Raw genomic sequence first — 25,942 nt, 5'->3', positions numbered from 1 at the left:
GGAGATCCAGTGACCACGAGCTGCTAGGGCTGTAGTCATAAAATATCCCAGAGAATAATAAAAGTATTCTAGTATATAATAAAAAGGCAAATCCCCAAATCAGACATCACCAAGTTATTCTATAATCCTCTGACATCAAAACAGTGAATCACAACTTAGTCAAAATTCTCAGAGTTGTTATTCCAATGACTGAAAGAGACACTCATTTACATCAGTACAAAGAAAGGTAGACAGCTGGTAGAATAATGACAGAGCAATATAGCAGTCATCCAGTCTCCAATCCATGTTGAAAGGGAAAATAATATACTAAATATTTACAACCTGTGCTCTAGTGATGTCATAAATCATCTCTGTCCAATGTATCTAAATATACCAGGAACCAGCCTCAACAGAAGCGTTTCCTCGCATCACTCTCTCAAAGATCTGCTTTATTTATGTGGGATATTGCTACATATTAGGGAGTGAGATGGTTATTCTACAGAAAGTACATCTTGTTGCCTTTTATTTTTAACTTATGCCCAATGCCTTTCCCACTTCAAACTGTATCTTTTCTAGGGCCTGACTCTCTTCCCTGTAGTTCTATACATTTCAACAAAGTTCATTCTGATTTAGTGTTGTGAGATTAGAATCAGGTTTGATGCATTATGAGGTTAAATTATTGTTGCTTAGGACCTCAGTAACTAAGGTTGCAGCATGTGTGACTATAGGTAGTTTCTTGGCCGCTTCAGCAGAATTTATTACTTTATGGGTGTGTCTACCCATTGCCCTATGGCATGCTACGGTGTGCAGTACAGCGATCACACGGGTCTGCACGTGATTGCCAGCTACATCACCATAGTGGCACAATCCCCCAGTATAGTGCACCACTATGGCGACATAGCAGCAAAAACTAACCATGCGCCATGCATACAGTGCAGTAACCACCCATACTGCACCATACCAAAAGGAAGTACTAAAGCATGACACCATAGCAACATCGCTGTACAGCAATGTGTAGACGCACCCTGTATTCCTCATAACTTGATCTGAGGAGGTGTAACAAATCACCCCAATTGCAAGTGAAGCCTGGAAATTTTGATGTTAACGCAGTTTTTTTAGAGGTAGACTCTTCCCCACAAAATTTACAGGTACTGCCAGTTTTTCATTAAAAGAAAAAATCTGTGCACCAAGCTGTTAATTCACTAGTATTTTGTCATCCTTTAGAAAAACTCTTTCCACAGTTCATATTACTTTATCACTATAGTCATAAGGAGCCGTTTTCCTTATACTTGCTGATTTTAATAAATCAAAACTTTTACATATATAACTCAGTAGAAGCTAGCTGTCTCGGTACACATATATTTAAATAAGGAGTCTGAAGGGGAGAAAAAAATTAAATGGTAAGGAACATTAAATTGTTTTTTGACACACTGTCAAAGGATTCTCAGTTAAAAACAAAACAAAACAAATAAAGGCTTAAACTAGTCCATATGCACATGTTTTTCCTTTATCTGCCATTGATCATATGGGAAATGTCCTTTAATCTAATAAGCAAATTAAGTTTTAACTGGAGATTGCAAAAATGAATTAAACATGTTTCTTTTACTTTTGGATATTAGAACATCATATGTGAAAGAACACAACAAAATGGAAAACATTTAGATAAAAATTATGCTACTCATACTAATTAGGACAATTTAGTCAGGCCATATATTGTCGTCGTCTTTTGCCACCTTTCTGCCTTTTCTAAAAGCATCTCTAACACTTATTTGATCTGGCAACCCTCTGGGCCAATTTCTGCTTCCAGCTATGCTGGTATTAAATTGTTAGAATTACTCTGGTTTCAGTAAACTTGAATCAAAGTCTGGTAAAGTAAAAAGCCCACCCCCCAAACAACAACAACAAAACCAAATAAAGGGCAGAAACAAACACATTGTGTAATTAAAGAAAAAGTAGAATTGTTTTATTCTTAACCATAACTTTTAAAGAGAAGTTGTTTACACATACTGTCTATATAAACACACATATACGGTTATCTTAACTACTTTGACAAATTATTAAGGACTTTCTCCTGCAGTTAATAATTTAGGCAATACTCTATTTAGTCTTAGTAGAATTTAATCTCTGCAACCTCATTTTTCTATAGTAGGATATGACTTGGTTATATAACAACAATAGATCACAGGCAGACACTAGGGTTTTGTCTTGTTTTTTAATCTAATGGACCAATTTTTTAGCCTAATGTCTCAAATTATTCTCGGATTGATCCAGCTCCCATTGAAATCAAGAGGGACTCTATTGTAACCTTTTTGGTTGAGTTATCTCATACTGCTTTTCAATGTGTAGACAGAGTATTTAACCAAACAGTACTTCTGAAATACTGAAATATAACAATTTGTTTCTCATTTATATCACCAGTTTGGACTTTTCCCTCCTTATGTTTTCTTGGGGAAACACTAAAAACTTAAAGAGGAAAAAACTATTTAGAATTTCACTTCTCCAATTTTTAATATAGTATAAACCATGAAGATGAATGCCTTTACCAGCTCTGAAACAACTTGATTTTGAAAGAAAGAACTAACACATCTTATGAATATCCCTTATTTTTCAGTGTTGAAGTGTTGTAGTTATTTTGGTCCAAGAAGTATGCAAGAGGCAAAGGGGGCTTTTTTTTGTTGGTGATACCTTTTATTGAATCATCTGTATAGCTAGAAGTGATGCTAAGAAATGAGATTGTGTGTCTGAAAACTTGTCTAACATCTCTCCCAGCTATGCAGTTGATTTGATAAAATATATCAGCAAAAAGCTCCCTTGTTTTCCCCTTACGTTTTTTAACAGATGTCAGGACATGGCAATGTATTTGTACTCACAAGATAAGTAAACATGTACTCTCCATCTTGAAAATAAATGGCTATGTTTATTTCAACAAGTGTACATTCATATAAAAGCATAATTATTTTCATATGAATATTTGATAGGACTCTATGCCTGTAAATTAAACACAGTATGTTAGATTGAGAGAGCACAAATTTAGGGAGGAGAGTGGGGGAAAACTCCTATATATTAAGGATCTAATTTTAAAGGCAACATTAACTGCTCTTGATTTATACCAGTTTAGCATCAATCACTTACATAACCAGTAAAAAATATTTTTTATGTTCTCTTTATCTATCTAAATATTAAAATAAAAGAATGGGAGGAAAAAGGAAAAACATACTACTCCAAAACTAAGGCTCAGATTTAAAGAAACTCCAGGTACTCTAAGTGTTGGTTCCTGGTTTTAACCCTCTTTCAAGCAAATCACAATCTTGGTTTTGTTAGATCCAGAGCAATTACTCTGGGTCTGCAATGAGGTACCAGAGATTAGAATCTGACCAGAAGTTCCCACCATACAAAGCAATTTCAGATTTTACATATGCACAAGGGGACAAGTTATAGTTGCCATGAGAACTGTAACTACAAATTTCCTGGTTTGTGAGAAATTAAAATCTCAACTTTTACTCTGCATTTAATGTAGCTTTTCACACTTGACAAACTGTATTTTCAGCTCAGAGATTCCAAGATGGAATAACTTATTTCCTTTAACATATATGGGGTGGTGTTCTCATTTTTTTAAAAGAAAAACTGTTTAAAAAATATATGCCCATATGCATACACACACATCAAACCACACATTTTAACTACAGTACCTTGAGCAGTTCCAAGAACTTCCACCCCCACTTCTTTACCAATATCTCAATGTACCTGAGGCAGCTAATTAAAAAAGGAAGTGGTCAAAGTCATGCTTTTTTGTAAACTTCAAAGGTGATCCCCTCTCCTTCCTCCTCTTTACATTTTACTGTCTGGCTTTCTACCCATCCTGCAGCTGTTAGCAAAGCCTGTGTTTCATGGCGTCAAACCTGCCTCCTCACGGTCCATAAAGTTACAGCAGGGATCGTGATATGCAGGTGTGGAAAAGGGAAAAGTGCAGGATGGGCCCGTTAATGATTTTTCTGGCACCCCATGCTGAGCTGCTGAAGAAAGGCAAGTGACTCTTTGTTTGGAAAGGTATGCTGGGCCATATTACTTCTCCCACAGCAAAGGTGTTGGTTTTTCGCTTTAAGGGCTGTTTACAGAAATGATTCACCTTTAACACAGCTTTTAAAAAATGCTTTGAGGCTTTAATTAGATATGGGAGTTGCATCACACTACTACGAAGACTTTTACTTTCCATTTAACCTCCCATTAGATGATTCAATGATCTTTTCCACCGATGAAAAACAGCCAGTGTCAACTATGCAGACTAACACAGGAAGGGTGACAAAATTAAAAATATTTTTGAGCTAGTTAATACCACAAGCCTTAACCTGGACCCCTAACACACATTTATATTTGTTTGGGAAAGATAAAATAACCCAGGCGTAAAAAGTCTATTTGCTCTGATTCATGAAATCATCTGAATGTCTACTTAAGCTTATGTAGGTGTACTTAAGTGTGTTCAGAAATAATAATGCTTTCCTGAATCAGATCCCATGTACGTGCAGACTAATTTAGGAATAATTCCAAACAAATTGGAAGGCAAGGAGTTTCAGAAATGGCTGCCTAGAAAGAGTCTTCTAAGGCTAACACTTTCAAAAGTGCTTAATTTAGGATCCCACAAGCCCTTGTAGGTCAAGGTGACTTAGGCTCCTCAGCCCTTGAGAATTCTTCCCCTAACTCTGTGCTAAGTTACTAAAGAAATGGGGACTGAGGTGCACTATACACTTTGGGAACCTCAAAGTCCACTGAATTTGGTGCCAAAGGATTGAAATTTAGGTATTCCTTTTATAAGATTTTTGACTCAGCATCTGTGCTTTACAGATAGGTGATATTTACTGGTCAACATTAGCTTGAACATAAGGCGTGACAGGATGTGGGTAGACAGAAAAGGAAGTTGTAATCAACAGAAAATGATTTTTTGAGTTTGAGAAAGTTTAAAAGGGGCTATTGAGATGAACAGGACATCTCATATTTTCTTTTTTTTTCCTTATTATGTTGTCTCAGTCTGGAAGCATATGGGCAGGGATCTATTTATAGTCTCTAAAGTAAGTTTTTTATCTATACCAAATTTTAAATTGCAGTAAGTGAAAACAGCATGGCTGATGCTGTTCAAATCACAAATAAAGTTGCAAGACTTCATTGTGATCTCACTTGGAGCCGCAGGATATATATGCCTTAAAGATCTAACAACAAATTGGGCTGGGGGTGGGAATGGGCAAGGGGAGGGTGGAAGGAGGCTAAGTTCCCCCCACTTGATGGGCTTAGTAGTGACGCAGACATCCCTTCCTCTGCCTCCCCAGCATCCGCTTTCTTCTCCCCATCATGGCTGCTGCAGCCCACCAGTGAGGCCTAGGAGTGGCTTCCAGCTCTGCCATGGCCCCATGCTGTCACTGTACCAAGATCCCAGCCCTGGACGGAGCTCTGGGGAGATGCACAGGCAGGGTGTGCAGATAGGCAGGGAGCTGCTTCTGGGGCCGGGGTGGGAATTGCAGGGTGGTGACAACATGGGGCTGGGATGGAGCAGACTTGTGATCCACTTCTTGCTCACCCCTGCCCACAGTACCAGTGCCTGGGCAGCTGATTGTAGCTCTGACCCAGCCATAGCCCCACACTGTCACAGCCCCACAACCCCACCCTGTGATTCTGGCCTTGCCCACCTGTCCTGTTGCTGAACATTGCAGCCAACATAGGGAGTTTGGGTGAGTTATTGCATGGGGGTGGGGGTGCTGACCTGGCTTATGACAACTCACCAAAACAGCCTGCATGGCCCTCAGGCTCAAATAATTTCCCACTCCTAGTGAAAGGGCTTATTTTTAGTCCCAGGCTTTTTCAGAGGAAAACAGAAAAGGTTGAAAAAAGGGAAAGGATTAAGGGGAACAAACAATTTGGGTTTTTTTGCCCAAATACCAGATGTTTGTAGTTTTTACAATAGTAGTATACGACCCAAGGTGTTAAAGAAATAAAAGTAAATAAATAAAGATGCTCATGGTAGAGCTGGGAAGAAAGCACTTTGGTTCAACAGTGCTGTGGCAGTTTTATCTGTCTCGCTTCATTCTAGTCTGTGATTACAACACAACTCATTTTTCTTTTTTTTATTTCACAGGATATTATAGACAGACTTTAAAACATATAAACTTAGTTTACAGGCTACAAATAAGTATAATTCCTGCCAGGCCAAGACAGCTGCATGAATCAAAGGACTACTAGTGCTTCCAACCCAGATGCTTTTGTTAGCTTATCAGTCATATATAACAAGAAACTCAAGATTTTAAGTCAGCCAAGCACTTCTGTGCCTCCTATCTCTAATTTTAGGGTCTAGATGCTACAGAGACCAGCAGGATTACTCCTAGCAAGTAAAGTTAAGTATGTACCGTCATCTTGGCAAGTTCAGTAGAGCTCTGTTTTGCCTGGATGGGTGTCAGGAGGCACCATGCCTATATTGTCCAACTAATGGCAATGACCTGTTTCAACACTGTTGCATGACAGACATTATAGGGAGTAGAATTGGAACTGAGGCCTCACTGTACTGCATAAAAATATATAACATGAGATAACTCTTACCCTAATAGGCTGATAATCCCCAGTGCTGTCTCTATGCTGCTGGCAATCCTAAATTCACTTACATTAGAAATGCTGCACTGAAAGTGTTTAAAAAAAAAAACGCTAGACACCATGGGCATGTCTACACAAGATGCTTAACATTGTATTAGCATAGTTTACTGCGAAGTAAGCATGTGCATCCACATGTGCACATGCTTACTTCACAGTAAACTTCCCTAACACTGAGTAAATGTGCTACCTACAAATACAAGTAGCAAATTTACTTGGCATTAGTAATGGCACCGTAGTGCTTGTGTAGATGCCTGACTGGAAGCAAAATCTGTTCCTGGTCAGCCATCCACCAGGGGGTGGGAGATAGCTTCCTGTCCCTGGGAGCTGCCTGCTGCTGAGGCAGGCTCCACCACAGGAGCCTGAGCAGAGACTGTCTGCCTGCCCTGGCAGCAGGGAGCTCCAATCCTTATCTCCCAGACCTCACTCCGCCATGGAGCTGGGCAGAGAACAAACTCCTCGGACCCTGCCCAGCATGCCCGGGTTGAGACAATGTCCCCCTGTCCCAGCACTAGGGAGCTTCCAGCCCCTTACCAGGACAGTTCCCAGCCAGCCCCAGGCTGCATGGGAAAGCAGTGCAGCCTGGAGGTAGCTGGGCACTGTCCTGTATGTGGCTGCACATACAGACTTCCCCATGCAGCCCAAGGATGGCCAGGACTGTTCCAGTAAGGGGCAGGTCCCAGGCCCATCCCTCTATTGGGTGATTGAGGTATGGGGCTTGGAAAGAGCTGCAGGGGTGCGTAGGTCCTAGCCCCTTGCCCCAATGTGCCAGTGGCACAGCTAGTAGTGAGCTAGCTGTTAGTTGCCCCACCTGTGGATTGAGACAGGGGGCTGGGACCTGCCCCTCCCCTGCAACTCTTTCCAAGTTTCATAGTTTCATAGTTTGTAGGGTCAGAAGGGACCTGAGGAGATCGTTGATTCCGACCCCCTGGCATGGCAGGAAAGAGTACTGGGGTCAAACGACCCCAGCAAGGTGTACATCCGGCCTCCTCTTAAAGACCCCCAGGGCAGGAGCCAGCACCACTTCTCTTGGAAGCTGATTCCAGATCCTAGCCGCCCTGGCAGTGAAGTAGCATCTCCTGATATTTAACCTAAACCTACCCTCTGCCAGCTTGTGACCGTTATTCCTGGTCACTCCTGGCGGTGCTCGGGGGAACAGGGACTCCCCCAGTGCCTGCTGGTCCCCTCTGACTAGTTTGTAACAGGCCACTAGATCCCCCCTCAGCCTCGTCTTCTGGAGGCTGAACAGGTTCAGGTCCCGTAGCCTCTCCTCGTAGGGCCTGCCCTGCTGCCCCCGATCATGTGAGTGGCCCTCCTCTGGACCCTCTCCATGTTGTCTACATCCCTCTTGAAGTGTGGCGCCCAGAACTGGACACTGTACTCCAGCTGCAGCCTGACCAGTGCCGCATAGAGGGGGAGGATCACCTCCTTGGATCTGCTTGAGATGCATCTATGGATGCATGACAACATACGGTTGGCCTTCCTGACTGGATCCCCACACTGCCGGCCCATGTTCATCTTGGCATCAATGATGACTCCAAGATCCATTTCTGCCTCTGCACTGACGAGAAGGGAGTCCCCCAGCCTGTAGGAATGGTGCTGGTTCTTCCTCCCCAGGTGCATCACCTTGCACTTGTCTGTGTTGAATCCCATCCTATTCTCATCTGCCCACCCTTGTAACCTGTCTAGGTCCGATTGCAGCCTATTCCTCCCTTCTAGCATACCCACATCCCCCAACATCTTAGTGTCATCAGTGAATTTGAACAGGGTGCTTTTTACCCCCTCATCCAAGTCACTGATGAAGATGTTGAACAGTGCGGGCCTGAGGACCGAGCCCTGGGGAACAATCCCTCCAGGTCGAAAATGACCCATCCACCACCACTCTCTGGGTGCAGCCCTCCAGCCAGTTGGCAACCCATTTGACTGTGTAGGTGTCGATACCACATCCCCCTAGTTTCTTAATGAGAACAGGGTGAGAGATACTGTTGAAGGCCTTCTGAAAGTCCAGGAAGACTATGTCCATTGCTACCCCTGCATCTAAGGATTTGGTGACCCGGTCGTAGAAGGCCACCAGGTTGGTCTGACCCTGATTGGAGAGCCAGGGCCAGGAGCTCCTTGCTGCCAGGGCAGGGGGACATTGTCCCTGTCCCAGCAACAGGCAGACTCCAGGACCAAGAGACAGCTGTCTCCTGGCCCAGTGCTCTCTACTAGCCCCTAGGCTAGCAATCAGGGGAAGCCCCAGTGGCCACAGGAGTGCATTGCAGGACTGCAGAGAACTGGGAGCAAATATGCTCCCTAATCTCTGCATGTGTAGACACCTATCCAAAAGCTCTTACTGAGTGTGTCTACATGTGGTCATTTAATATGGATTAGACCAATTTAAACCACATTAGGGGTGTGTGTCTAGCCATGTGCACCCTTAATGCAGGTTAAAAATGGCAATCTTAGGCTATATGAGCCTAAATTTGATACGTGCCCAAACCAAGTATCAAACGTAAGCAGGATTAGTTGATGCAGATTAATGCATGTGTAGACATGCTGATGAGCATTAACGCAGGGACTTTAGCTCTGGGTCTCCCCAGCCACTGTGGGGCCGAACGGAGCCAAGCCCCAGGGCTCTTGGCTGGCTGCCTCTCCTCAGCCTTCAGCCATTCTGTACCTTGGGATGCCTGCACAGGGAGCCTAAGGGAGCCATGCTGCCTGCAGCAGTGCACCAGGCCCCATGTGCCCCCCTGGGCAGGACCCAGGCCATGGGTGACTGGTGCCTCCAGGCCTGGGGAGGCACCAGATCACTGATGGGGGGGTCCCCCAGCAGCCAATCGCCAACGTGGGGGCGAGTCCCGCAGCGGCCAATTGCTGAGCCAGTGCAGGAACCGGAATTACACTTCTGGTTCTGCAATTGGTGCTTCTAGGGAGTGCACAGCCAATCTCAGGAGGTGCATGTGTGCGTGTACTCGCGTACATCCCCTATGCATTGCCAAATGATCCAGGCAGCCTCTGCCCATCCTGTCCCCTAGCTAAAGCTGCTCCTTGGTCACAGGTGAGTGTAGCAAAGGGCTGCAGCCTCCTGCATCCCTTGCCCAGCCTGAGATTCCCACTAGGGCTGCTGGCCACACTCTATGGCAGCAGGGACAACAACTGCTCCCTGCTGCTCCTCACCCACAGCCCTCTCTCTTTAAAGGCACTGTAGTGAAGCACCTCTGCTGCACAGCTCCCCATCCCTGGCCATTCCCCTTCCTGGGTGCTGCTGCCAGCTCTCCAGGGCCAGCATCACAAGGGTAGCTGTGCAGGGGCCCCAAAAGCCAGTGCAGGCACTATTTCAAGCACGTCCTCCCCATCCAACCCCAGCTCCACCTACATGCCCATGCCCATCCCGGGTGCTCGGGCTCCCAGCCAGACCCGTTGGACCTGGGCTGCCCCACAACCCTGCTGTTGCCTGGAGGGTTACCTGTCACAGCAATACATGTTCCTGTCCCCTGCTACCAAGGAGAACATCACCTCTGGCATCAAAACCTTCCTTGGCATGTGACAGGCCTGTGCCTGACCTGCTACAGGGGCATGGGCTGCTCAATAAATTTCTGAACTGTGTCCTTCCTGCTTGCATACTGTGGGTGGGGGTGGGGGGAGGGGGAGAACCTGGGGCCAGGGGAGTGCAGGTGGGCCAAGCAGAGAGTGGGGGTAGGGACTGGGCCAGGGACAGAGGTGGGGACTGGGAGCACAGAGGGCCCTCCCCAGTGTGGGACTTACCACATTTCCGGGGCTGGCAAGGCTGGTGGCTTGATGGGGACCTCCCTGTCAGCAAGGGCAATCAGCTGTGCCCATGGTCCACAACCCATAGTGTGTGGCTGCCTCACCCTCAGCCCAGCCCCACAGCCTGCCATGAGGAGTGGCTGGCCACACTACCACCAGCTGTCCGCTCCTCCCCAGGGGGAGGGGGGAGGCTGGCCGGGTGGAGCCAGGGGACTGAGCTCAGCAGGCACACTAGGACCAGCTGGAGGCCCTGGAGCAGTGCCACATAGAGCTGCTCCAGCAGCAACTGGCCAGCCAGGGCTGGTCAGTGGTGCCCATGTCCAGGCCCTCCCACTCCTGGCCGCTGGCCCCAGCCCCACAGGAGGCCCTCTGTTGCCTCCTGCTTGCAGGGGCCCCTGGCATTTGCTGCAGCTCCTGGACCCATGGGGAAACTGTCTGTGGCCAGGGTGCTGGCTGCCTGTTACTGTTCTCTGTGCCCCACTGCACAGCTCCCATTCTGAAACTCAGACAGAGACTCAGCCTCTTGTACATAGTTTTCAGTTTAGGAGGAGGCTTTTTTATTGTTGGTGGGTGGGGAGGGTGATGGAGGTCTGTGTGTTGGGGAGGGAAGGGAGAGGGGACTCTATTGGTTGAGTGGGGAGGGATGGGGTGAGGGATATGAGAGGAATAAAAGTTTTCATTGCAACCATGTGCATGTCCTGACAGTGGTGCTGGGGGGATGAGTAGGGGGTAGTCGGTGTGTGGGCAGCAGGGCAGGTGGGTACTGACAGAGATAGACAGATGCACCTTCATGTCCCATTCCTGCACCACAATGTTTTGTCACAAGTCCTGAGTGGTGCAGCAGCTCCAAAGGTGCTGGACTGGTGGGACAGGAGGGCAATGGCAGCTGTGGCGGGACACCCTGGAGCCTGTGGCTGCCGTGGCTGGCAACAGCAGCAGCAGGACAGCAGCTGAGCAGCAGCAGGGGCCATAGAAACCATGTACCAATCATCCAGCAGGTGGGGGTGTTGGGTGATATAGGTGGCCATGCACCAGGTGGGCAAGCAGAAGTTCAGGAGTCTCTCCCTGGTTGCCAGGGCCAAGAGCTAGGGCAGGCAGGGCTGGGAAGTGCTGCTGTGACAGGGGCACAGCAGGCACATGCTGCCTGTCTCTGCCACACCGCTGCTGTGACACAGGAAGTGTCAGCCCAGAGGTCGTACTGCAGAGGGTGTGCTTTTAAGATGGCTACTAAGTGCTGGCAGCTTTAGCATGACTGCTAAGAGCTTGCAGCCTGTGTCTGGAGGCCTGAGCTCCCCACACTGGCCACAGGGGCACATGGCAGGTCTGAACTGACCTGGAACTAAAGTTAGTCCCAAGTCTCACCACATGTAGACACCTACCAAAACCTACTTAATCCACATTAGTTTATCATGCATTAAATTTAAGACCACTTAAAATCATGGGTAGACATGTTCACTGTGCAAAGTTTACTGCACAGTTAATCTAAGTTGGAGTAAATGCATGTATAGATGCACCCCCTGAAAGTATCTGCCAGACTGGCTGTAATGGGTAAAAAACACAGTTTGGTCCTGTCTACACTTACAGTTAAATTATATTCAGCACCAGGTCAGCAGCACTTATTGTTGATGACAGGCAATTACACCAGATACATTTCTTTAGGAGAATGATGCATATAGCATATAAACATTTCTGTATGATCACAGATTAGCTCCTGACAATAGAAATCTGTAGGAAAAAAAGAAAACTAAGCTAGCTGCCTTTGCTCACATAGGGAGACCTCCTGCCATCTTTTTTCCAACTATAGCTGCATGGACTCTCCTTCAATCCTCTTGCCTGGTTCTACAGCAAATATTACTCATCCCAGAACTCTACAGAAGTGGGTCTGTGCCCAAAGAAAAAAGCAAAAATGTACAGAATGTATTTTGAGTGCTGGAGCATGAAACAGGAGGAGAAACTGGAAGAGCGGACACAGTGATGGAAAATGTTGGCTTTAATATATTCTTGTTGAGAAATATCCCAAGCTGGCTTCTCAGCTGTCAGAAGAAAGAGTAAAATGATCGCGTGAATAATTGCCTATGCCAGTCCCCTTGACCGCCAGACAAAGCTTTATTTACCCGTCCTGCAGCCATGTGTAAGGATTCCCCTTTTCTGTTTGACTGGCTACATTTTAACAGTGAAGCGTGAGAAACAAAATCTACTTTTAAACCCAGCAAATATCAGCAAACTTTTTGTCAGACTTACAGGGCATCTAATTACAGTGACTGGCTATACTTGATCGTGTCTGTAATACACAAAAATGTTTTCCCAAATCCACTAATTCCTCAGGGAAAATTGCTACATTAGAAGCTCTTTGGGAAGGGAATTTTTGCTCTTTTGTGTTTTGATAGCACCTGAGCTTCACTAGATGCTATCAGTGTCACTATAATAAGTAAGTTTTAGTAACTGAAAAGGAGAGAAAGAAAGGTCTAGTGCTTAGCCCATTAGCACAGGTCATAAGAGACCTGATTTCAGTTTTCTACTATATCACAAGCTCCCTGCGTGACCCTTGGGCATGTCACTTAATTTCTCTGTACTGCCATTCCCATGTATAATAAAGAAATTACAGCCTATCCCTAACCCGCAAGGGACCTGTGGAGGAAAAATGCAGCAAGGGTTTTGAGCATCTCACAATCTGTAAGTTCCTATTCAATTCGTAATTTTGTGGATTTTATAGAAATCATGAAATTGGACATTGTCTGCAAAATCAGGCAATGCCTGTGAAATTCACAGCAACAACAAAATTACTAAAAATAAAATGCTCATGGCTGCTGCTGCCCAGCCACACAGCCTGCCAGAAGGCGGGGGTCACCAGCATAAGGGGAGCAACCAAGATGACAGCAGCTCCTGCTTCTCACTGCTGATTGGCTGAGAGGCCTGCATGTTATGCAGCCTCACTCCTCTTGGCTAATCAGTGGTGATGGGCAGGGCTGCATAACAGGTAGTCCTCTTGGCAAAATCAGCTCAAGAAGTGGGGCCATTAGGAACCCTTGGCCAATCAGAGCTGTGGGGGAACCCTGCCACAATAAGTTCATGAAAGTGGCAGCAGGCACTGTGATCTGCCCGCAAAATTGGCTGCCTGTCTCCTTGATTTGGGCAGGTCCCTTGGCAAAACTCGCCAACTGCAGCCTTGACCTCACGATGATCTGCTGGCTGGGGAATTGGCTCCATGGTAGGACCCAGAGGGTGGTGGTTGACGGAAGTCAATTGTCTTGGTGCGCAGTCACCAGTGGGGTCCCTCAAGGCTCTGTCCTAGGGCCTATACCGTTTAACATTTTCATCAGTGATGTAGACGTTGGTATCAGAAGCGGACTGGCCAAGTTTGCCGATGACACCAAACTCTGGGGTAAAGCATCCACACCTGAGGACAGGAGGGCAATCCAGGTGGATTTTGACAGGCTCAGCAAATGGGCAGATGAGAACCTGATGGTGTTCAACACTGAAAAATGCAAGCTTCTCCACCTTGGGAGGAAAAACCTGCACCATGCTTATAGGCTCACTAGTGCTACGCTGGCTAGCATTACAGACGAAAGGGACTTGGGGGTCATGATTGACCACAAGATGAACATGAGCCTTCAATGTGATGCTGCAGCTAGTAAAGCAAGCAAAACGTTGGCTTGCATCCGTAGATGTTTCTCCAGCAAATTCCGGGATGCCATTCTCCCCTTGTACTCAACCTTGGTGAGGCCGCAGCTGGAGTACTGTGTCCAGTTTTGGGGTCCACAATTCAAAAAGGATGTGGAGAAGCTTGAGAGGGTGCAAAGGAGAGCCACAAGCATGGTCAGAGGTCAGGAAAACAGATCTTACGATGATAGGCTGAGAACCATGGGACTCTTCAGCCTGGAAAAGCATGGGCTCAGGGACCACCTATAAGTTTATCAGGGGTGCTGATCAGGATCTGGGGGAATGACTGTTCACTGGAGTGCCCCAAGGGATGACAAGTTCAAATGGTCACAAACTCTGCCATGACCATTTCAGGCTGGACATAAGGAAGACTTTCTTTACTGTCTGAGCCCCCAAGGTTTGGAATAGACCACCGCCAGAGGTGGTTCAAGCACCTACTTTGAACACCTTCAAGACACATTTGGATGCTTATCTTGCTGGGATCCTATGATCCCTGCTGATTTCCTGCCCCTGAGCAGGGGGCTGGACTCAACGATCCTCTGGGGTCCGTTCCATCCTGAATGTCTATGAAATCTAACAAGCTATCATAAGGGAGGCCACAAAAATGCATAAAATAGGCCAACCAAAATGAGAACCACTTAACAGAATTCCTACATGCCATGTAGAGTTCCTTAGAACAGCGGTGCTCAACGGGCAAGTGGTGGCACTGTTAATTGCTGTAGCTTTCGGAGCCACAGCAATTAACACTGCCACCATTCTGGACTGAGGCCTTTGCAGGCCAGATGACACAGTCCCATTTGTAGAGCCAGGCTGGTGCATGGATTGCACTTGCAGACCAAGCTTGCATGCTGACCCCGTGCGGGATCTGGCCTATGGACTGACCCTGCTTGCAGGATCTGGCCTGTGGACTGGTCCCACGCTAGTCAGCCAGCCCCTGGGGTTGGAAGGTTGAATGCCAGGGCCTAGAAGGATGATTCTTTATTCCACTAAGAAATTCTATTGTAGGGAGCTCAGGTCTCTCAAATGTTATAGTTTCCCAGAGTAGTTTCTAAAAAAAAAAAAAACACATTGATTTTCATCCCTGTTAAGTCCTATAGGACAATTTCATAGCAAAACATTCATATTTATACAAAAGGATCTTTGCAACAGAATATCAGATTCCATTTCTGACAATTCTCTCATTTTATAATATTTAATGCAGTTATTATTCTATTATAAAATGGGCCAGCTAAAAAGTTTCAACTCTGTCTACATGTGACAGATTGCAAAGGGCAGAATCCTATTTCACTTCATGGGTTTCAGTGGCAGTTATCCAGCCATGTAAATGCCACTTTTGGCACTTCTGGGTAGTTTTCAATTCAACAAATGATGGACCTAAACTAACCAGGCCACTGGAATGGCCATTAATCTTCATACAAAAAGGCTATGTCTTATCATGATGATGATGAATACAATTTTCTTCTGGACAAACAAATACAAATTTAGTTTCTGCAATGCAACAGATTTCAGTCCTTTAGGGGCCATTTGTCCTACATGCTAGAACGTAAAGACAATTCACCAATAGCAATTTGTCAGAAACCTACTTTATTTTCTCTCTGTCTTGAGTTAAATACATCCAACAGAACCATTCATCTTAACGCTTACGCCCTGATGCACCCAGTGGGTGGGCAGAGCCCTGAGCTCATCTAGAAATTAGTAAAATGGGGTACTTCTTTAGCACTGGAGTCTGCTAGCATGGAGCTGCTTGAAGGATCAAAGGTTTCCCCCACAATTCCAGCAGTTTGCTCTGCTGTGGGCAGGTGGGCAGATATGGGGCCAGAGCCATGCACTGCAGCCTGGCTCAACCCTTCCTCTCCTCCCATGCTCCCAGAACCAGTGAGAGGGGCTCTGGGGTTGATCCCTGGTAAGGCCCCCTGTGCCCCAGGAGCAGCATTAGTGGCAGGGGTCACCCGCACTCCCTCAGGTACATAGCAGGGATGGGGAAGGGGCTGACAATGGAAAGGGCAAGACATGGCAGGGTTCAGATGTGTCCTGGCAGCCCTCACCTGGCACCAACTAGAGCAGTGTTCTTAATTTTTTTTAGCTTCTAAGCACTCCCTCCATATTTGTTTTGAATTTAGATTGTAGCTCAGTGATTCTTAACTGGGGTTATACAAAATTCAAAAAAGTTATGGAGGGGACCTTTGAGATGGTCAAAGAGAAACACTGCCTTAAGCAGTCTTGCAGAAGAGGAATTTTAGGAGGAGCTAAAATCATGGACAAGGCTCTGTGGATGAGCTCAGGGAAAGGAGAACTACATGTATGGAGGCATAAAGTACAGTAGTGTAGGGATGCAGACTGTGCCACTGTATTGTGCCCCACCTCCAGGAGCACAGGCAGGGGCAGGGCCAGAAATTAAGATCCACAGGAGGGAGGGGGAGTCCTAAGCCCTAGTCTGCTGATATAGCCAGAGCAATAGGGAGAGTGGCAGCTGGATGCGAGCCTGGAGGCTGCAAATTAACCATTCCCAGCCTGCAGGCCACAAGTTGGCCAGCCCTGGACTGAAACATGTGTGCATCCAGAGGATCTGAGGCTAATAAACAAGTCAAAACAGGATGCTATGAAAGCACAAACATAAGCTTGACTGCCCAGGTGGAAAGAAAAGATGAATTTCAGTATAATGCAACACTGGAAAACAAGCAATCTATGCACTACTTGTCTCCATCAGCAGAAATAACAGGCACCTGTTTATTTTAATGTCACTAAGTGAAGTTCATTTTTTCTCTACAGAGCCTGGGCAAGACCTTGCTGCCATGTATCTGAAATAATTAGTAGTGCTGATGGTAAACACAAGGCCAGGAGCGGACTTTCTTGTTGCATGTCATGCATATACAAACAGAGAGTAATTGAAGCTAGAAACCCTACTTTGAACGATTTGGACATGTTTTCATTAAACACGCACACAACTAGCCAAAAACCCCATCAACCAGGTAAAATGTTGGTGATCATTCAGTTACAGAAGAAAGTAGAAGAAAAACAAGTGCCCGTTTGTGCATTTGTGTTAGGAGGAGCAGACGGAAGTTAGAATTACCTTGCAGTTTAGTCTGTATGATTTGTCATAGCAAAAAATCACAGCTCCTGAGGGCTTTAAAGCTAGGACTCATGAGTGCTAATAGCCAGAAGTTATACCTGCTGTGATTCTATTAAAGTAAAGGGAATCATACTGGGGATGAATTTGGCCTTTATCCCCAATATTCAGCCTTGGCTTGCTGAACAAGCAAGCTGAGAAATTTAGCTTAATGGATGCAGGATGGCTGTGGTTTTCTCACTTACCTTAGGAAATATTTGCTCAGTTTCTTCTTGGGGCTTCATATGTTTGCTTGGATGATAAATTGGAGGTTGGTGGGATGCTGATCCCAGTACAGCTTCTGGGTTCTGTAAGAGGATGAAAGCAAACTAAGTCAAGGGCACATGTTCTTCATGGTGCATGAAGGATAAGTCCCCAACTGATTTATTTCATTACAGATTTGTATATGAAACCACTTCTGTGCTATTTTGAACTATGCCTTCAAGTGGAAAAGTATACATAACTATAACAAACAGAATCACTGATGTAGAGATCTTTATCAGTTCCTTACTTGGGCATAACTCATGTGCCATAAAGAAATATAATATTGAAGAGGGCCATGGCCCTACTCTTGTATTTTTAACTCAGCTATATGTTTTATTAACATTGTGATGGATCCCAATTTCATTTGCAGCAGCATAAATACAATATTATTATATTAACATAACTGGAATTTCTTCAAGTTGACTCCAATATAACACTGAGAGCATATACTGTCCTAAGTTGATACAGTTATTTAAACATACAAAAAGTCCTATGCATTTTCTCCAACTGTTTAGGAAATTACACCGGTTCTTTATAGTTTTAATACAAGACATAGACATGAGGCATATTATAAGATTTAATTTTAGTCTCAGGCAGATGTTCCCAGTACATGGGGGCACCAGGGCCCTGCCTCCTCACCCTCAGGAAGAGGGCTGTTATCTGAAAGGCATAAAACTTTTCACATGTCCATCATCTTAGGCCCCCCTTCCCCCCAGCAAAATAAAAGTCAGGGCTTATGGTACCAGGAATGAAGCATCAGGACTCCTTGGAGTCCAAAATCAAGTCAGTTCAATTTAGTTCTTCATACTTCCAAAGTAGATAAATTAAGTAGCATGTAGTTTGTGTGTATAGATAGAATATTTGGAGGAAACCTTAATAACTAAGTTTCTGTTTGCTTTGAGTGAACACTGAGGATAGCACAGCACATTTTGTAAAATAAGCATTATTCTGCAGCATCCCTTCACTACAGTTTCCTTAGTTTGTCCCACCTCATCACTATGCAGTTGGTTGCCATCCTGTAGCTGGAAATTAACAGCTGTACATGATTTCCTGAGCATTTCATTCCATTTTTCTCTGAGCTCAAACTACAGAAGGACATCATATTTTTTTTCTCTTCCAGTTGAAAAGAGGACATGAATAAAATGTGGTAAAAAAGTGAAACTCAACCACTATATAGGTTTCATTTGGGTCAGCTCAACTGTGTTTTGGGCAAAGGTTCAAATCTGTCTTTCAATGAGTTTGGGAATCATTATAATCCTCATAATTAATACAGTGAACATGGCTCAATGAAAAAAAGGTCTTTATCAAAGAAACCAGATTGTAATTTTGAGATTACAGGTTTGATTGTAACTTCATAGATATAACAGCTTTCCACTTTTTGAAAAATGTTTGACTTAGTTATGCTTGACATTCTGATAAAAAAACAGAGCATTATACAGGATCAGTAATGCAAACTTCCTGACAGTGCTCAAAACAGTTGTCAGTGGAGAGTCATTGTCATATTGTATTGTTTCTAGAAAAGTTCTGCATGAGGCTGAATAGTATTCAGCATCTTCACCTGTGACCTGGAAGTTAATATGAAATTGCTGCTGCTAAAATTTGTAGATAGCACAAAGACTGATGGAATGATTACCAACAGTGAAGAGTAGGCAGTAATCTGGATTGCTTGGCAAGATTGGATGCCTCTCTGGAAGATAAAGTTCACCACAAACGTCATTAGGGTTAATTCAGATGGGACTGGGTCAAATATAAAATAAGGCACTTCTGGCCTTAAATTATATGAATTTGCAAAGAAAGTAGTAAATGAATAAAGGGGGGGGCGTTTTAAGAGAGAGTCCTGTGAGGAGCAGACTAAGCCAATATATTGCTACTCATTTTGTAAAACAAATTCACAGGACTAGGGTCCTGTTAGAATTCTTCAGGTCACAAGATTACTGCCCAAGCTTCTATCCACAGAGAAGACAACTACAAACATCCTTATTACGGCAGGCAGTTTAAGCACAATGCCAGCTGAACAAAGAGAGAGTGCTGTGTATTAGTCTCCCTGACTTAGGGCCAGATGTTAGCTATCCATTTTACTCTGCAAACAATAAACTGGTTTTCTCTCTCAGAAGCCCACTACATCCTGCAAACAGAGATGAAACAAGAGAGAGTTGTTTTTGTACCAACCCTGAAAGCATAGATAGGCAGCATTTCACTGTCAAATTCATGTACTCCTAGTATATTTATTTTCAACTATGAAAATGACAGTACATTGAATGCACATATTTATTTCATGTATGTACATTTTAGACAAGATAATCTCAGGGGAATGAACTTAATTATAATGGCTGTTGCTTGAAATAATGTATTAAATTTAAGGGTTTTGCTTTAGCTTCTTTCCAATAAATAAAAAACAGGGGAAAGAAGGTTTTGTTTATTTCTTTTTGCTTTTTAAAAAAAGCTTTACAATGGAGAATCTGAAATGTTTAAACTAATAAAAAGTTAAATTTATAAGGAATACATTCAGGAAAATCAGCAAAGCCTTGTACAATGGGAAAATGGATTGCACAAAACATCAAATATTGTTCAGTCTCTGTTAAAAGAGCAGCACGGGTGAGGTTTGCTTTTTATGTTACCCAATGCACTATCAAGTGCATTGGGAATGGACCTGTAAGTAAATGCAGGTCCATGCTTTTGGCTGAGGATCTCTTTCAGGAGAGATTTTTTTGCACTCAGCAGCCAAAGTGTGCCAGCACTGGAGTGAGCAGTGTTATCGGGTGTTAGCTGCAGCACTCTGATACATCCTTGAGACCTAGCACATCGTTAGTGGTATCTTCACAACTGAATGTGCGGGTCTTAGGTCACATCCCAGACAAAGCAAAGGATGCTTTTCAGAACCAAAGAAAAGAAAAGAATTCCTTATTATGGGCCTGCAGGTGTTCTTCTGCACATTTATTTTCAGTTTTGTTAGTTATTGAGGCAACTTGTGTTTTTAATAAAGCTTCTGCACTAAGATGCTATTTGACAAAACACAACACTGGGAATGACCACAAGCTTGAACAAATGTTCATCAGTGAACTGAAGTAAACTGGAAGAGGAATGCATTTTGCAATGTAATGGAGACCAATGTAAGTAGTAGGCCTGATTCTCTGTGTTGGCACCCTGTGGGATCTTTGACACCATTCTGATTTAGTAGTAGTTTACACCTACTTTGCATTGGCATATATGACACTCCAAGGAACAGGGTGACAGAAGAACAGGTCTGAAACATATACATTTCAGAAAAAGTTCATGTAAGAGTGATGTAGCCATGATGGTTCTAGAAATTACGTGAAGCAAGAATTCCTTAGAGTGAGAGCATTTATTGAACCAATTATGCTGTTAGGATAAAATTAGACAAGCTTTCGGACATTCTTCCTCAGACTTGGAAACCCTCTGATAATTATGGCAGTTGACTTCTGTAGCTACTGCTTCTAAACTACGTCCATGAATAACTCCATATTTTCATGTATGTAACAAAATAAAACCTGTGTTGAAAGAAACATGTTGCCTAAATATAGACAGCATGTTAACATTTTATAAATATAACATATGTGAGCAGGTTATAGCATAGCAAGGGTAAAAAAAAGCTTAATATTTGTAACATAAGTCAAGACAGAATTCACAAAAGTCCAGTAACAAGTGTTCAGTCACACCCAGACCAAAGGAAGAGTGTCTTGCATTCAAAAGCTTGTCTAATGTTACCCTAAATACATAGTTGGTCCAATAAAAGAGACCACCCAAAGAAATCCTTGCCTTTCACATATCAGCAAAATACACTCACTCCTTTCTTTTATAGCAGTATGTGATACATACATATTCTTTATTATATTTTATACCTTTCCACATGGAAGAACAATGTATGCAAACTGTGTGACTGAACACTTGTAACAGGAATTATGTGAATCTTATCTTGACACTTATGTACCAATATTAAGACACTTACGTACCAATATTAAGCCTTTTCCCTCTCCTATGCTATAACCTGCTCACACATGTAATATTTATAAAATGATAACATGCTGCCTATATTTAGGCAATGTGTTTCTTTCAATATAGGTTTTATTTTGTTACACACACACACAGATCCTTTTTATAATGGTTTTTACACTCCTAAAGTTCACTTCTCATCACAGCCCTGAGAGTTTTCTGCCAAGCTGAGAACAGCTCCTTGGCATGGCTGAGGCAGAATGGGATTGCTGGACAGTCATATTTGCAGGGAGAATATTGAAAGTTCACACAAGTCATGACAATTCTTCTAGACTTCCTACATTCTGCTGGCAGACTACTTTTCTACTTACAGTCTTATGTGCATGCTATGGACTCCTATTAAACACAGTTGGAAACCTACCGACAATTATGGCAGCTGAGTGCTGTAGCTATTGCTTCTAAACTCTGAGCAAAAACAACCCCATATTTTCATGATAACAAAGGAATATTCTGACTCTTATTTTCAATATTAAACTGCTTTAAGTGTCAAAAAGCTTCAGAAACTATACTGTATACATTTACAACACACTAGCTGCTCCATATCAAGGCCTACATGGATCCTTTTGCTGACTACTAAGTGTGAAGTAGTTCAGTTTGCTTTCAATGTGGCACACACTCCTTTCTTATGACGGCATAAATGTTTGCATGGATCCAAATGCAACTTCTCACTTTAAATAGCCAAGTAGCACTTTTGCCAGTAGTTAGCCACTTAAGTATCATCTTAGGCCACTTAGATTTCTGATCTTATTGCCCCAGGCGCAACTTGGTTTGTTCTTCTGGGCATGTTCAGAAAAGATCTACACTGGCAGTTTATGTTATGTGGCAATCCCATTCTGCTCAGGAACATGTGGCAATCCCATTCTGCTCAGGGAGGTCTTCTTACCATTTTTTGCCCAATAACTAACTGAGTGGTAAGAGCACTTGCCCAGGAGGTGGGAGATCCAAGTTTTAGATCCCCATTCCCCGCCCCAGCCAGAGTAGGTTGGAACCTGTATTTCCTGTTTCTGGGGGCCAATTGTCTAATTGCAAGGCTGTGGGTCAGCAAAACCAAGTGCCCTACATTCTTCTTATTGACATGGGCCCACTGGGAGCCAATAGAGCAAGATATGGGGAGGCAAAGGACTCTATGGCTCAGTGAGATGGATATTGGAAGGGAAGAAACCCTGGATTTTGGGCCCTGTCCCTGCCCTCAGTACTGTTTCTCCATTTTGTCCAATGATTATTTCATGCAAATATGGAAGCACTACTAGGGGGACTTCTTCTCCTCTTCCCCACACTAGTCATGGTTTTTCTGTGACCATGTTTCTAGGGTTCTCATAAGGCTCTGTGCACATACATTTGGAGCTGTTGTTACTTGTGCACAAGCCAAGAACAAAATGCAAGCAAAATCACTCCAACTTTAACCCTGAATGCAGCAATATTAAAGTTGGAATGATTTTGCTATATTTGTTTTGTTCTCAGCTTGTCTGCAAGTAGCAATGAGAACACAACAGCTGCTGCCCCTTTTGCAACATTCCTCTTTGGCAACTGCTCTGAAGGTACTGTGTGTTCATACCCACAGAGCTGTATGCCTCCCTGGGTGGAAAAGAATCACCACAGAGTGTAAGTGACCAAAGCAGATCCCTTCTGACCATGCCCAGAAGGACCAGGTGAGTTTAGAGTGGGGAATATGCTCTAACATCTGCTGAAGTATCCCAAAATACCACGTACATGACTAGTTACTCTATCCCTGTGGCATCCATGTACAAGAACGTCCTAGAATCTGCCCTCTTCAAAATGTGACCCCTAATGCTACATGTCCCTTCAACTGCTATCCCATTCACCTGATTCCTTCATCTCTAATGCTCTTGAACATGTCATTTAAAAGACTGCCTTGCCCGTCTCTCCTCCAGTATACACCTCGACCCTTTCCTATCCAGCTTTCATCCTCTTACCCCACTGAATCAGCTCCCACTAACATCCCACTACTCTTTCTGGCTACACTGTCTCAGGATTTTGGCTTTGTCCTCCTCTGCCTCAGGGATCCTGCACTCTGCAGTATGGTTGCCACCTCCTCCTATTTGACATACACCCTCCCTTGACATTCAGGGTTCTGACCTCCTTTGACTCTGCTCCTTTTTCTTTTTTGTTTTTCAGGGTCTCCTCTGGTGGGGTCCTATTTCATCTTCCTATGAAAGTCCCAAAGATCTGTAGCCCCTGTTACCTCTTATACATCTTATCTTGGGGAACCTCTCTGTTCATCGTGCTACATCAGTTATCTTTAGGTCAATGACTCACAGATCTGTATTTTGTTCCCTTAAAAACACTGGACTTGCTGCAATCTTTCTAGACCTTCTTCCACAGCATTATAAGAATTCTGTCCTAATCAATCAGATAGCCACCATACTTGTCTGACTTTCTTGACAGCTATTAGAGTGCCTCTTTGGTAGTCATCACTCTGGTTGATATAAAATGGAACTCTGATGATATAGACCTAAATTAGGTGCAAGGTCCTTTTACTCTGTGGCAAACTTGTGTAAGACTAGGACTTCTGCAGCAGTTCTGATTGCATTACCAGTTATGGATTTCAGTGTCAAGCATAAAAAATAAAATCAGTACAGAAGTCCCCATGTTCTTATACAAGTTATATACATACATACGTGTGTGTGTGTGTGTGATACATGCACACATACCCATGCACACATGTATGCCTGCATTGCTGTGGCCCCATTTGCAGATTTCAAGAGGACAAAGATTTTCAACTTGACCACGCATAATTGTATCCTAGACATCATCTAAGCCAAATGGCAGATTTTAGCAATTGAGTAGGAGGTAGCAAGGCTTTTGGCTAATAAGGAGAAGAAAATTAATTTCCCTACCTACTTTGGGAGGGAGAAGAATGTCTAAGAGTCATATTAAGGTTATGAGACAAAGGCAACAGAAGGATATGTCTGTTAAAGTTAACTCCAGTGAAACATGTTACAGTTATGACAGTTAAACTGTCATCTTTGCATTTCAGAGTTAACAGCCTTCTAAAAAGAATGGGATAGTTCACACTTACAACAGCTACTAGGCCTGGCTGCAGATTCAGAAAGACACCTCTTCATCAGTTAGGTTTGCAAGATTTCCTTCACTAATAATTAAAGCTACAAATAATTAAATGGAAGCTTAAGCTCTGGAAGAACATTTCTATGCAAGGGATATCTTTCAATGTATGATCAGCGGGCAGCAGGGCAGGCCCTATGAGGAGAGGCTACAGGACCTGAACCTGTTCAGCCTCCAAAAGAGAAGGCTGAGGAGGGGAGTCCCTGTTCCCCCGAGCACTACCAGGAGTGACCAGGAATAACGGTCACAAGCTGGCAGAGGGTAGGTTTAGGTTAGATATCAGTAAGCACTACTTCACAGTCAGGGCGGCTAGGGTCTGGAACCAGCTTCCAAGAGAAATGGTGCAGGCTCCTACCCTGGGGGTCTTCAAGAGGAGGTTAGATGAACATCTTGCTGAGGTCATTTGACCCCAGTACTCTTTCCTGCCATGGCAGGGGGTCGGACTAGATGATCTGCTCAGGTCCCTTCCAACCCTAGAAACTATGAAACTATGAATACAAACTGCATAGCTGTGGAACTGCAAAATATGTGTGACCCTGCTTATACTGTATCAAGAACATTGTTGAACCTTAATATGTGACAGCAACAGTGCCTTTTTTGAAACAGAATTCACCTTCAGCATCTACTGTGAAAGACAGTTTTATCTACAATAGATGGACCTATTTATCTATTTCAAGTGTTTTTGCTTAGTGGCCATGATTCTGAGGACACTTAACAGAATTACAGCTTTATTGTAAAATATTTTAGACATTGCTTTTTGCTCTGGTTTACCAAACTTACCAGAAGTGATAAAAAGGCAAGCCTTTCTTAAAAGATAAATAACATGGGAGAACTATATATTCTGTGCCTGGCTCTCATCTTCTCTATGATCTGTTTCCAACATCGTGGCAGTACAAAAAGCCCCTTATCAAAGCAGTATGAGGGTCCTTAGAGTCAGGCATGGAGATATTCCTGCCTTCCAGTCCATGGCAGGGGTAAAACGTTTTAAAGAATTCTGAACTGCATGCACCTGAGACTCTTCATTTAAACTATAAATGAACATTGTCTTCAACAAAATTGGAATGACAAGCAGATAAATTATATTATACATTAAAGTGATGCAAAACAGTGTTTAGATTAGAAATATTCTTAAAGCTAAATACAGCCATTCAAAAATCTGCAAAAAAATCTTCATTAATAGGGGTGTAGTATATAGCTAAGGGGTGGGAATACATGGGGTGGGAATATAATACCAAAAAATGGGGGATTGTATTCCCCATTTATTGGTATTGGGAACACCTCGGGTGGGAATGCAATACCAATAAACAGTTTAGGCCATGTCTCTACACAAATTTCATAGTTTCACAGTTTCTAGGGTCGGAAGGGAGCTGAGCAGATCATCTAGTCCGACCCCCTGCCATGGCAGGAAAGAATACTGGGGTCAAATGACCCCAGCAAGATGTTCATCTAACCTCCTCTTAA

At 43.8% G+C, this 25,942-nt stretch overlaps 1 protein-coding gene across 1 annotated transcript in view; it reads right to left on the bottom strand.

Annotated features, from left to right (window-relative positions):
- The window catches only part of LOC109320050, a 93,498-nt gene that overhangs the window by 8,855 nt on the left and 58,701 nt on the right, over positions 1-25,942 (bottom strand). The window contains exon 8 of the mRNA XM_019549979.1: positions 17,329-17,430. Coding sequence (XP_019405524.1) covers positions 17,329-17,430 — 102 coding nt within the window. The remainder of the gene's footprint in view (positions 1-17,328; positions 17,431-25,942) is intronic.

This window comes from Crocodylus porosus, unplaced genomic scaffold (assembly GCF_001723895.1).
Source record: "Crocodylus porosus isolate Cpor-Errol unplaced genomic scaffold, CroPor_comp1, whole genome shotgun sequence".
Taxonomy (NCBI): domain Eukaryota; kingdom Metazoa; phylum Chordata; order Crocodylia; family Crocodylidae; genus Crocodylus; species Crocodylus porosus.
Note: the sequence above shows the minus strand (reverse complement) of the source record. Positions and strands in the feature narration are given on the sequence as shown.